This window comes from Oncorhynchus masou, chromosome 28 (genome assembly GCF_036934945.1).
Source record: "Oncorhynchus masou masou isolate Uvic2021 chromosome 28, UVic_Omas_1.1, whole genome shotgun sequence".
In the NCBI taxonomy this organism is placed as follows: Eukaryota; Metazoa; Chordata; class Actinopteri; order Salmoniformes; family Salmonidae; genus Oncorhynchus; species Oncorhynchus masou.
The window spans coordinates 24,676,618-24,690,127 of record NC_088239.1 but is presented as its reverse complement, the minus strand read 5'-3'; the positions used below and the strand labels follow the sequence as shown (position 1 = coordinate 24,690,127).

General features: G+C 41.2%; 1 protein-coding gene across 1 annotated transcript in view; it reads left to right on the top strand.

Annotated features, from left to right (window-relative positions):
* The window catches only part of gpr158a (G protein-coupled receptor 158a), a 103,288-nt gene that overhangs the window by 68,581 nt on the left and 21,197 nt on the right, over positions 1-13,510 (top strand). Inside the window, exons 6-7 of the mRNA XM_064941653.1 lie at positions 9,261-9,370; positions 11,414-11,658. Of these exons, the coding sequence (XP_064797725.1) occupies positions 9,261-9,370; positions 11,414-11,658 (355 nt within the window). The remainder of the gene's footprint in view (positions 1-9,260; positions 9,371-11,413; positions 11,659-13,510) is intronic.

Here is a 13,510-nt window from a genome sequence, read left to right as displayed (position 1 = left end):
AAAAGTATAAAGTAGACTACCCCTCCCCCCACCCATACACATCTCCCACACACAAACAACACCCGATCCCCTCCCTCTTCCCCCAGAGCGGAGTCCAAGGTTCCGAGCACTCAGCATTGATTATTAATAGAAGGTTTTAAAACAGAGGAAGGGAGAGGAATTGTCCTCCTCTTTATGCATACTGGAATTAACACCCACTTGTCAAAGCATCAGGGCTTTCCTTCTTCCCAGAACTGATGCAGTCTGAAGAAAGTGCAGTTCAACAGTGTGTTGCTAGCCTAATGGCTCTCTGCTGAATAGGAGATTGTGTGTGTTTGTGTATGTGTGTGTGTGCATGCTTGTTTTGTGTGTGTGTGTGTGTGTAGGTAAGTAGGTAGCAGTGCATGGCGATGGTAAGAGAGAGATGGGGGGTAGAGGATATCATATTGGATATCTGAGACGTAGCTACAGAGTAGAGTGGAGAATCCAGGAGGGAGACATTTTGGACCTTGTGTTTCGGCCAAGTCATCTCCTCTCATTGTTTTGGAATAGGAAATTAGAGCCTTGTAAAATTCTCTTGCATGAGTAACTATGAGCAATTATTTTTTAAGCCTTGAGACAATTGAGACACGGATTGTGTATGTGTGCCATTCAGAGGGTGAATGGGTAAGACAAAAGATTTCAGTGTCTTTGAACGGGGTATGGTAGTAAGTGCCAGGCGCACCGGTTTGTGACAAGAACTGCAACACTACTGGGTTTTTCACACTCAACAGTTTCCCGTATGTATCAAGAATGGTCCACAACCCAAAGGATATCCAGCCAACTTGACACAACCTTGGGAAGCATTTGGGTCAACATGGCCACAGTAGTCATCATCACATTGCTTTAAAAAAAAGGTAAATCATTGATCAAATCATCAATACTATTACAGTGTACGAGTAAAGTCGGTTCAGTGTCAGTTGTGGCATCCTGCAGAGGCAAACCTTATACAGCCACATCACGTCATCACGGATTCACTGGGTATGTATGCAGTTTATCTAAAAGGGTGTCATGATCTGTGTTTTCCCATGGTGCATTTTACAAATCATGTGACCTCTTGTGCCTTGTTAATTCCCAATGGACCTGGGCATGCGTCAGCAAGTTGCTCAGTGCCTGCCTCGATCCTTCTCTCCTCGATCCTTCTCTCTTCTCTCTCATTCTCTTCTATCACTTGCATTTGGGTAAAGTGGGACTTGAGACCAAATGGCACAATTTTATTTGCGGTCTTTGTGTATTCCCAGGACTAGATTTGGAGTGACATTGGTTTGTTTGTTGGATAAATATTGAGTTACCAGTGCAATTTAAATATACGGTAACATAGTCACGTCATAGTTAAGAAGGAATAGAAAAAAAGCAGACACTAACACATAGGCCTGTGAATTTCCAGGGACCTCGCGAGATGATCTTATCACAATCCTTGTGCCGATATGATATGTATTACGATCTCACGATTCGGGCCTCACGAGTGGCACAGTGGTTTAAGGGATTGCATTGCAGTGCTAGAGGAGTTACTACAGACCTGGGTTCGGCCCCTCCGGCCGTGGCCAGGAATCCCATAGGACGGTGCACAATTGGCCCAGTGTCATCCGGTTTAGGGGAAGTTTTGGCCGGGGGGGCTTTACTTGGCTCATTGCGCCCTAGAGACTCCGCCAGTTGAACGGTCTTTCCTACAACCCATTGGTGCTTCTGGTTTAAGCTGGTGGGTGTTAAGGAGCACGGTTAGGTGGTTCATGTTTTGGAGGATGCATGACTCCACCTTTGCCTCCCCTGAGCCCATTGGGGAGTTGCAGTGATGAGACAAGATTGATATTGGGGAAATAATAAAAATAAGATTCTACAGTGCCTTGCGAAAGTATTCGGCCCCCTTGAACTTTGCGACCTTTTGCCACATTTCAGGCTTCAAACATAAATATATAAAACTGTATTTTTTTGTGAAGAATCAACAACAAGTGGGACACAATCATGAAGTGGAACGACATTTATTGGATATTTCAAACTTTTTTAACAAATCAAAAACTGAAAAATTAGGCGTGCAAAATTTGCTGCGATTACAGCTGTAATTCGCTTGGGTTATGTCTCTATCAGTTTTGCACATCGAGAGACTGAATTTTTTTCCCATTCCTCCTTGCAAAACAGCTCGAGCTCAGTGAGGTTGGATGGAGAGCATTTGTGAACAGCAGTTTTCAGTTCTTTCCACAGATTCTCTGGACTTTGACTTGGCCATTCTAACACCTGGATATGTTTATTTTTGAACCATTCCATTGTAGATTTTGCTTTATGTTTTGGATCATTGTCTTGTTGGAAGACAAATCTCCATCCCAGTCTCAGGTCTTTTGCAGACTCCATCAGGTTTTCTTCCAGGATGGTCCTGTATTTGGCTCCATCCATTTTCCCATCAATTTTAACCATCTTCCCTGTCCCTGCTGAAGAAAAGCAGGCCCAAACCATGACGCTGCCACCACCATGTTTGACAGTGGGTATGGTGTGTTCAGGGTGATGAGCTGTGTTGCTTTTACGCCAAACATAACGTTTTGCATTGTTGCCAAAAAGTTCAATTTTGGTTTCATCTGACCAGAGCACCTTCTTCCACATGTTTGGTGTGTCTCCCAGGTGGCTTGTGGCAAACTTTAAACAACATTTTTTATGGATATCTTTAAGAAATGGCTTTCTTCTTGCCACTCTTCCATAAAGGCCAGATTTGTGCAAAAAATGACTAATTGTTGTGCTATGGACAGAGTCTCCCACCTCAGCTGTAGATCTCTGCAGTTCATCCAGAGTGATCATGGGCCTCTTGGCTGCATCTCTGATCAGTCTTCTCCTTGTATGAGCTGAAAGTTTAGAGGGACGGCCAGGTTTTGGTAGATTTGCAATTGTCTGATACTCCTTCCATTTCAATATTATCGCTTGCACAGTGCTCCTTGGGATGTTTAAAGCTTGGGAAATCTTTTTGTATCCAAATCCGGCTTTAAACTTCTTCACAACAGTATCTCGGACCTGCCTGGTGTGTTCCTTGTTCTTCATGATGCTCTCTGCGCTTTTAACGGACCTCTGAGACTATCACAGTGCAGGTGCATTTATACGGAGACTTGATTACACACAGGTGGATTGTATTTATCATCATTAGTCATTTAGGTCAACATTGGATCATTCAGAGATCCTCACTGAACTTCTGGAGAGAGTTTGCTGCAATGAAAGCAAAGGGGCTGAATAATTTTGCACGCCCAATTTTTCAGTTTTTGATTTGTTAAAAAAGTTTGAAATATCCAATAAATGTCGTTCCACTTCATGATTGTGTCCCACTTGTTGTTGATTCTTCACAAAAAAATACAGTTTTATATCTTTATGTTTGAGGCCTGAAATGTGGCAAAAGGTCGCAAAGTTCAAGGGGGCCAAATACTTTCGCAAGGCACTGTATATGTATAACGATACTGTGAATCTATTGCGATTTGATGTTCCAAACATATTTCTGCAGAGGGACAAGAGAGAGCCATGAGAAAGTGTTTTGATCAGTCATGGAAATAAAATGGCTGAAACCTACAGACCCGGGTTCATTCCCGGCCATGGGCTGGAGTCTCAAACAAATTGGCTCCCTATTTAAAATAAGATGCAAAAATAAGCTATGCAGTTTTGGTGCAGGCACAGCCAACGAGCGCCAAAATAATATTGACATATTGTCAAAACGATACATTACGATTTATCGTCAAAAATAATATCCCGATATGTAACAGATTTCCCCCCCATCAACACTAAGACAGTATGTTGGCCTATGTTTAACTTAAGCTCTGTAATTACAAGACTGGTCCCCAAAGAACTTTCTCAACTAAAGGAAGTGGCCAACTTCGCATTGCTTCAATCAAAGCAGGTATATTTCAGGAAGAGTAACTGTAGTTAATGTTGTCCCACTTAGTGGGGTGGAGGTTTTGGTTCAAGTCAGTCTACTTTGTTCTGTGTGTTGTTAGCCAGTTTAATTCAGTTCAGTCTGCTCAGTGTTGTCGCTCTGCTTCTGAGCTGCTGCTGATGATGTGGGACTCATCCATCTCCAGGGGGGTCCTTCTCTGTCCTCTGACTGACTCAAACCTAGTGAGCACAAAGGTTACTATGCCTGCGTGCAGCTTCACTGGCCTACTGCTTCTCTGCCTGGGGGGAAATATTAATGCCTCTGCTAATCGGATTAACATGAACTATCCCACATCTGCAATGCACAGATAATTATGTCGCTTCAAATGTTTATTTTCTCGCTTTTAGGTTCTGGATGTTTTTTGGACAATCATCAGTGGTTTTTTTTCTGTTGTCTGCTAGGCTGGGCATCATTTCAGTGGGTTTCCGGGGTTTATAGCTAACATAGATGAAAGACCGCTTTCCTTGTCTAAAGGGCAATTTTGGTTGTTGTTGCGATTATTCGTGGTTTTAGTATGATTGATTTGTGATTACTGGGCAGTAAATTAAGTTGAGTAAAACGTCTTTAAAGAGAGTCATAATAAATTATGCTTGTACATAAAGACTTACAATACATCCATACTTACAATACATCCATACTGTAGATATGCATTTAGGACACTGAAGAACAGAGAGACAGTTCAAATGGTACCAAAGTGCAGGAATCTTAAACCCCATAAACTCATGAAAACACAACTAGGCGCAAACTGGTTGAATCAATGTTGTTCCAATGTAATTTCTCAACCAATTTTGATGTGGGAAATACGTTGGATTTGAAAAAAAGTAAAATTGTTTTGTTGGATTCGCGTCTCCATCTCAACCACAACAATGTAAGTTAAAGAATAGGACTAAATGCGCTTAACATAAAGTTTGATTTGATTTGATTTAGTCCCCTTCTTTACTTTGATTCTCGGTTGACAAACTGGAATTACAGCCAGACTTAATCAGTGTCACAAAAAATACATCTCCTTCAAATGTTGATATTGGACTGTGTTGACAAACCAAACACAACTCAATATCACTTTTGTAATATAGTAAATAGCCTTAAGTTAAGGCTATTTTTACTAACTAATGGAACAGTATTTATTTAACCTTAAAATGAGTAACACATATATTGCCACATTTTGAGGTTAGCCTACAGTAACTATAAATGTCTTCTTATGTAATCATAGAAAATGTGCATGTTCAAGATTGCATGCAAAGGTCGCAGATCTGTGGAGATCTTCACAATTGCTATAATAATCTGAGTAGAAAAGGCCTTAATCACTCGCACCATGTACTTTTTATGTAATCTCAACTGCAATCCAGGTCATTTGTTTTGACTGTTAGATGAAGCACAGTGATAACACATTAAGTTGTTGTATGAATACAAAATATATTTGAACTTTGCTTTGCTTTTAAATGGTTGAAAGCGCAGTGATACACATTTAGATGACAACTAGACCAAAAATCTGACATTGTTTTCCTATTGGTGTTTTTTGAGTCGGCAAATAAAGGTTGAAATCTCATTGATCAACGTCACAACCATATATGACCTATATTTCCACTTTGAATGACTTGGTGTGACCAGCGGGAAGTCTGCACACAGTATAGAGTGTTGGGACTGGGCATCAGACAAGTGTCTGGGGTAACATACTGTGTCTGTTTGGGGATAGGGTCATACAGACATACTGTCTAGGGCTATGGCCAGATGACCTATACTGGGGCGATGGTTAGACACTTTTTCTCAACGAGGAAATGAACACAGAGTCAACGCAATAGAACTCCTACAGAACATTCAACTTTGACTACAACACCCCATACTTTTCCTGATACATCAACAACCAATGGTATTTATTCAGTACCAGTTCTCTCCCCCCCTCTCTCTCTCTCGCTCTCTCTTTCACTCTCTCTCTTCCCCTCTCTCTCACTCTCTCATGGGCAAATATTGTACATTCGAGTTGTGCAAAGCTCATAGAGACTTACCCAAAAAGACTCACAGCTGTACTCACCGCCAAAGGTGCTTCTACAAAGTATTGACTCTCTCTCTCTCTCTCTCTCTCTCTCTCTCTCTCTCTCTCTCTCTCTCTCTCTCTCTCTTTCTCACTCTGTATGTCTGTCTGTCTCACTCTCTCTATCTGTCTCACTCTCTCTGTCTGTCTGTCTCACTCTCTCCTCTCCTCTCATTTCCTCTCCTAACCATCATTGCACTCAATTATGACCAAACAGTCAGTACTTCAAACACGGCCGAGATGTAATTAATCTACACGGAAGCAGTTTTAGCTAATCAATCCGATGGACTCACATTGTCAGTGAGCATACAGGCTTTATTGGATTATACAGAGTGAGCATTTCTCCCGTTCACACACTACTAAGGGCTAAACCAGGAAGACTCCCGACAGCAGATGCTCGTGGAGGTCCGCAGGAGGCCAAGGCACAGCTGTGCCTCTTTTTCAATTACAGCCCCTCGTCTGGTGCCCGCTGCCTTGTTTTGGAGGGTGTCGATGAGTTTGTGTATGTGCGTATGTGTGTCCATCCCGCCATACATACAGTGGGGTCCGAAATTATTGACACCCTTGATAAAGATGAGCAATAATGACTGTATAAAATAAATAATATAAAGCTATATTTTATGCAACGCTTTTGAGGGAAATTGTAATATTTGATACTAACACAATTGTAGTCCTGAATGAATCATGAATGAATCGTGAATAATGATGAGTGAAAAAGTTACAGAGGGTCAAAGATCATACCGCCAAGACATGCTAACCTCCCCTTGTCTTTGGGGTATGATCTTTGACCCTCTATAACCTTTTCACTCTTCATTATTCACGATTCATTCAAGGTTATCTGCAATAATGGTAGCATCTACATTAATGTAGAAGTGTTTAGAAACATATTCAATTCTTATTATATTCTTATTTAGTGACTCCAAAATGACACAAATCATTTTCTATTGGGCACAAAATAATCTGAAACGCAACCAAAACAAACTGCAAATACATCCAACAAGTTTATAGAGTCACAAGCTTGATGTAGTTATTGCGTGCTAGGAATATGGGACCAAATACTAAACTTTTGACAACTTTATTTATCAGAATCTTTAGGGGTGTCAATAATTTGGATCCCTTTGACCCCTACCTTTTTGAGAAAAAAGTATTACTTGTTAAACAAAATATCTTTCTCTGAGCAATTGTATTAGTATAAGATATTATAATTTCCCTTTTTTTTCACACAATATAGCTCAGTATTTGAATGATTTATTTTATAGTCATTATTGCATATCTTTATCAAGGGTGTCAATCATTTCAAACCCCACTGTACAAACTTTACATACACTGAACAAAAATATAAAGGCAACATGTCACGTGTTGGTCCCATGTTTCATGAGGTGAAATAAAGATCCCAGAAATGTTCCACATGCAGAAAAAGCTTCTTCCTCTTAAATGTTGTGCACAAATCTGTTTACATCCCTGTTAGTGAGCATTTCTCCTTTGCCAAGATAATCCATCCACCTGACAGGTGTGGCATATCAAGAAGCTGTTTAAACACCATGATCATTACACAGGTGCACCTTGTGCTGGGGACAATAAATGACCACTCTAAAATGTGCAGTTTTGTCACAATGCCACAGATGTCTACAGTTGTGTTGGCATGCTGACTGTAGGAATGTCCACTAGAGCTGTTGCCAGATAATTGAATGTTCATTTCTCTACCATAAGCCGCCTCCCGCGTAATTTTAGGGAATTTGGTAGTACGTAACCATGCCAGCCCATGACCTCCACATCCAGCTTCTTCACCAGCGAGATTGTCTGAGAGCCACACAGAAAGCTGATGAATCTGTGGGTTTGCACAACTGAAGAATTTCTGCTCAAAATGTCAGAAACCGTCGAAGGGAAGCTCATCTGCGTGCTCGTCGTCCTCATCAGGGTCTTGACCTGACTACAGTTCGCGGTCCTAACCGACTTCAGTGGGATCTCAATGGTGATTTTAAAACAGTTCAAGAGTTTAATGGCTGTGATAGGAGAAAACTGAGGATGGATAATGTAGTTACTAACTAAATGACAGAGTGAAAAGAAGGAAGCCTGTACAGAATACAAATATTCCAAAACATATATCCTGTTTTCAATCAGGCTCTAAAGTAAAACTGCATAAAATGTGACAAAGAAATTAATGTTATGTCCTGAATACAAAGCATTATGTTTGGGGCAAATCCAACACAATACATCACTGAGTATCACTTTAAATATTTTCAGGCATGGTGGTGGCTGCATCATGTTATGGGTATGCTTGTCATCGGCAAGGACTAGGGAGTTTTTTTTAAGGATAAAACTAAACGGAATACAGCTATGAGCACAGGCAATATTCTAAAGAAAAACCTGGTTCCAACATACACTGGCAGACAAGTTCCCCTGTCAGCAGGACTATAGGATAAAACACCATGCCAAATATGCACTGGAGTTGCTTACCAAGTCAACATTGATGTTCCTAAGTGGCCTAGTTGCAGTTGACTTAAATCATCTCGAAAATATATGGCAACACTTGAAAATGGCTGTCTAGCAATGACCAACAATCAACTTGACAGCGCTTGAAGAAAAATGGGCAAATAATGTACAATCCAGATGTGCAAAGCTCTTACCCAAAAAGACTCACAGCTGTAATCACCGCCAAAGGTGCTTCTACAAAGTATTGACTCAGTGGTGTGAACACTTATGTAAATGAGATATTTCTGGATTTAATTCTTCAAAAGAATTCGCTAAAATGTCTAAAAACCTGCTTTCACCTTATCATTATGAAGTATTGTGTGTAGATGGGTGAGATAAAACCCACATTAAATCAATTTTGAATTCAGGCTGTAAAATAAAATATGAAAGAAGTCAAGGGGTATGAATATTTTCTGAAGGCACTTCATACAGAAGGTGAATTGTTGGCTTGTTGCTTGAATGGACACAATTCAGATTACACGACTATACTTTAAAAGTCACCCTTAGAAGTTGAATGCAGGCCATGTCTCACCACTTCACTCTGTGTTTACTTGACCTATGACCACATTAACATTCAAAAGCATAACAAGAACAGCAGGGGTTTTCCAGGAACTTATTTTGGCATTTTGCAAACTATCCCGTACTGTACATGGAAAATAAGGTTTGTGTTATTTAGCAGTCCTCCCATCCTTTAAAGGTCAAGGACGACAAGATTTGTTACCAATACCGTTTGGTATGATTTTATTTTATGTGACTGTACTAATATGGACACCATAGCAGCATAATCACATAAACAGAAATGATTGTAATTCACACTTATGTTCTCTCTCTGTTTGCATGCAGGTGGTCATTCTGTATTTCCAGCCCAGTGTATTCCGCTGTATCTTGTTGAGATGGGTTCGCCTGTTGGGATTCACCACAGTCTATGGGACAGTGACCCTAAAGCTCTACAGGTACTCTTTTACCATGTTTAAGCATTACTATTAACCAGGTATGGGATAAATGATGTTATATTGCTACCTGCCGAGTAATTACTTTAGGATGAGAGTCATGTCCCAAGAAAGGGACTCTGGAAAGCACTTGATTGATGGCTTTGTACAGGGTTGCATGCAGTGGAAAACACTCATGCACGCACATGTGTAACAGAGTATATTCTACACACCCACGCGCGCACACACACACACACGCACGCACACACACACGCACGCACGCACGCACGCACGCACACACACACACACACACACACACACACACACACACACACACACACACACACACACACACACACACACACAGTAACATGGCTATCTAGAAACTGCCAATGAATCACCCTGTTTATTTATGATTTTTTCCCCCATTTTTTTTCACTGGCAGTGATTCACTGGCAGTTTCTAGATAATCCATGTTATTAAATGTCACATCCCTCTCTAGGTGACTGGGGCTGACCTATTTGACAGGGACAACCCAATACCAATGTCCTGGGAACACCAGAGAAAGATGTGCACTGAGAGCGAAGGGAAGGATTCCTACTGTAGTTGATTGTGTACTGGAAGAAAGAAGCAAAGGTTGAACATAGCCAATCACATCCTGCCTGTGTTCTGCCAGCTTTAGAGTTCAGGGTGATACTCAAGGATCTGGTTTACTCTGAACATGAATCAAATGGAATGCTGTAAGGGCCATTCTGCCTGCTTTCAAAGTCTGTCTCATCCGCAATGGTAATGAACTAAAGGAAAGGGAAAACAATGGAAAGGATATACCCCAAGGGCTGGTTTCCTGGACCTACAGTAGATTAAACCTACTCCTGGACTAAAAAGATATTTCACTGCAGATGAGACAAAGTCTGGCACATACAATTACAGTCATTTACAGTAATTTAATGGAATATGTGCTCTGGCACTTCAAGTCTGTATTAAGTTTTGTAAGTGCATTCACATTTACAGTGCAATCTCTTGTTTTATCCACAAGCCACCTACATTTGTTTAAACCGCGTTAAACAAGCCAGTTCATCCCTATTGACCCACTGTGATACTCTTTAATAAAAGCAATTATAGGTCGGATGATGTCTAATTCCTTCCTGAAAGTAAGAGCCCTTATAAAGTACGGGGAGCAGCTAGTGGTGTTTCTTGGCTTGTTCATCAGGCCACACTTTAGAAAAAAAATCACTACCTCGTTAAGCGAGACTGAGAGTTTGCCCAGTTAAAGTGTGGGAGGAAGTGAGGGGAGAAAAAAACAGAGAGCACTTTGGCCCAAATGGTCTCAATTTATTACATTTTATCGAATGGCTGAGACAGGCCAGGAGGCAGAAAACAAATAGAGGGAGTAATGCTGGTAGAAAGAGGGAAACCCCTTAGTCAAAGCTAGCTGTGGGGGAGAGGGAGGGGTCTAGAGGAGGAGAGGTGGAGGGTGAGCCCCTGTGAACAGTTGATAATGAGACACGGGGCAGACGTCTTTTAAATAGATACAGGAGCGTGATCGGAAATGGCGACAGCTCCAGTGTTCTCAGCAGGTGAAGGTGGCAAAAATACCTAAGGAAGCTCTTAATTATGGCGCGGGGAGATGAATTTGGGCGAGAGTAATCGGAAGGTGAGTCGTGGAGGAAGTTGAGCACATTGCACAGATCCATTTTTGAGAGGAGCTCATTAGGGGGGATGCACAGGACACTTCATCAATGTGTCTGGAAGATTAGGGGCTAATAATGAGGATGGGGCTGATGTTAAACACTCTACAGGACCTCTCTGTCTCTGATGGCCCCCATGGGTGTTCATTTGAGGAAAGGGGAGGGAATTAAGAGATGTAGCAATGCCACTATTACATCATTACATTGAAATCATTGCATGATGATGCTAATGAGAATGATGATATTGACTATAATGACGAATGTTATCGTAATTCATAGATGACGATGACAATTAAACCACACCAATAAAATCAACAAGCAGCATCACAGCAGCACCTTTCCTTGTATGTCTTGACGTTGAGCTGTCCCATTTCCCCAGGGTCCTGAAGGTGTTCCTGTCGCGAACGGCCCAACGGATCCCCTACATGACCAGTTGGCGGGTGCTGCGTCTCCTGGCCATTATCCTGCTCATCGTCTGCTGGTTCCTGGTGGCCTGGACCTCGGCCGTCTGCCAGAACCTGGACAGGAACCTGGCCCTCATCGAGGTGGGCTACACCCCCGACCCGGACGGCCTCCAGTTCAGCATGTGCCTGCTAGATCGCTGGGACTACATGATGGCCGTCGGTAAGTGACATTTTTAAAATCTTTATTTAACCTGGAAACCTCTTTTGTGTTGGCAATAATAATATATGCCACTTAGCAAACTCTGCAAGTGAGTGCATTTTTTGTATGTGCTGCTTGCGGGAATTGCCAGCGCCTTTCTCTCACCAACTGAGACAGAAACATAGTAATCTTACTGCCTCCTGTTAAAGATACGAGGGCCAATCATGTATTTTATGGCTTAAATGTGTGAAGATCCCCACTTAGAGCGGTCAGACAGACAGAGACAGAGAGACAGAGAGAGAGAGAGAGAGAGAGAGAGAGAGAGAGAGAGAGAGAGAGAGAGAGAGAGAGAGAGAGAGAAAACACCTAAATATTTTATATGAACACGTTGTGTTGGGGAAAATTGCACTTGGTTCATTGAACCGAAGTCACATCAGTAACGTCCAGCAGCCGCTAGATGTGGTTGTAATAAACAGAGCGGTCTCGGTTTCCTTGCTGCAAATGTGGCTCTATCTTTTGAACATTTTTTTTTTGTAATCAGAAGGTGAGTCATGGAGGAAGTCATGAAGGCACATTTTATTTAATTGTATTCAATTTTTGTTTGATTTTATTAGATTTTGTTCGATTCAATTCATTAAAAAAATATATAATACAAAACATAAACATACAAACGACAACATACAGTCTTCAGCACCCGTATCACTCTCTACCACATGGCCTCAAACTGCACCATTTTGTTCCTCTCCATCGCCCACGCACTTAGATAATAAAGCATTTAATCTTCCCATTGTGTTAACGTTGCAGGATTGGTTCATTTCCAGTTTTTAACTATACGTTTTTTTCAAGTTGATTGATGAGAAAAGGATTGTCCAACCCATCTTTCAGTGATGACCCCATCACTGAAAGATAAGACTCTCAGGAACACGTATGTGTCTTCTGATAACCCTCAAGCCACACAGGACTCATTAGTACAGAGAGTACAAGACCAGGCACTAAATCAGACGGGGGGGAAAATTCTACACAGAATATACAGTAATACAAGACTATTGCCTGATGATCTTCTGAACTTCTCAATACCTTTCTGATGCATTTCAGTCAATTCAAACCATACTCACACCAGACAGATTTGTAATAGACTGTTATAGGCTGTTATAGACTGTTATAGGCTGTTATAGACTGTTATAGACTGTTATAGACTGTTATAGACTGTTATAGGCTGTTATAGACTGTTATAGGCTCTTATAGACTGTTATAGACTGTTATAGGCTGTTATAGACAGTTATAGGCTGTTATAGACTGTTATAGACTGTTATAGACTGTTATAGACTGTTATAGGCTGTTATAGGCTGTTATAGGCTGTTATAGGCTGTTATAGGCTGTTATAGGCTGTTATAGACTGTTATAGACTGTTATAGACTGTTATAGACTGTTATAGGCTGTTATAGACTGTTATAGACTGTTATAGACTGTTATAGGCTGTTATAGACTGTTATAGGCTGTTATAGACTGTTATAGACTGTTATAGACTGTTATAGCCCCAATTAAAAACGTATACATTGGCCTTTGATAACATCACTATTTTTTATATGGTGAGGTTGCAATTTTTTTTAAATATCAAAGTGGGGTAGCGTGCCAAAAAAGTTTGGGAATCCCTGGCCTACACCCTTATCTGTGCTCCCACAACAGACATTAACTCTCCTTAGATATCCTGCAAGTCAGCCCAAATTGAGAGTGAAAAGCAGACTTGTTTTAAGCATATGCTGACTAAGGTCCAAGTAATGCTCCAAGGTCCAGGAAAACAGAACGCTGGCCCTGCTTTGCATTTGTGGAACAGGTGTAGCCCAGGGCAACCATTACACGCTGTGTTGAAGCC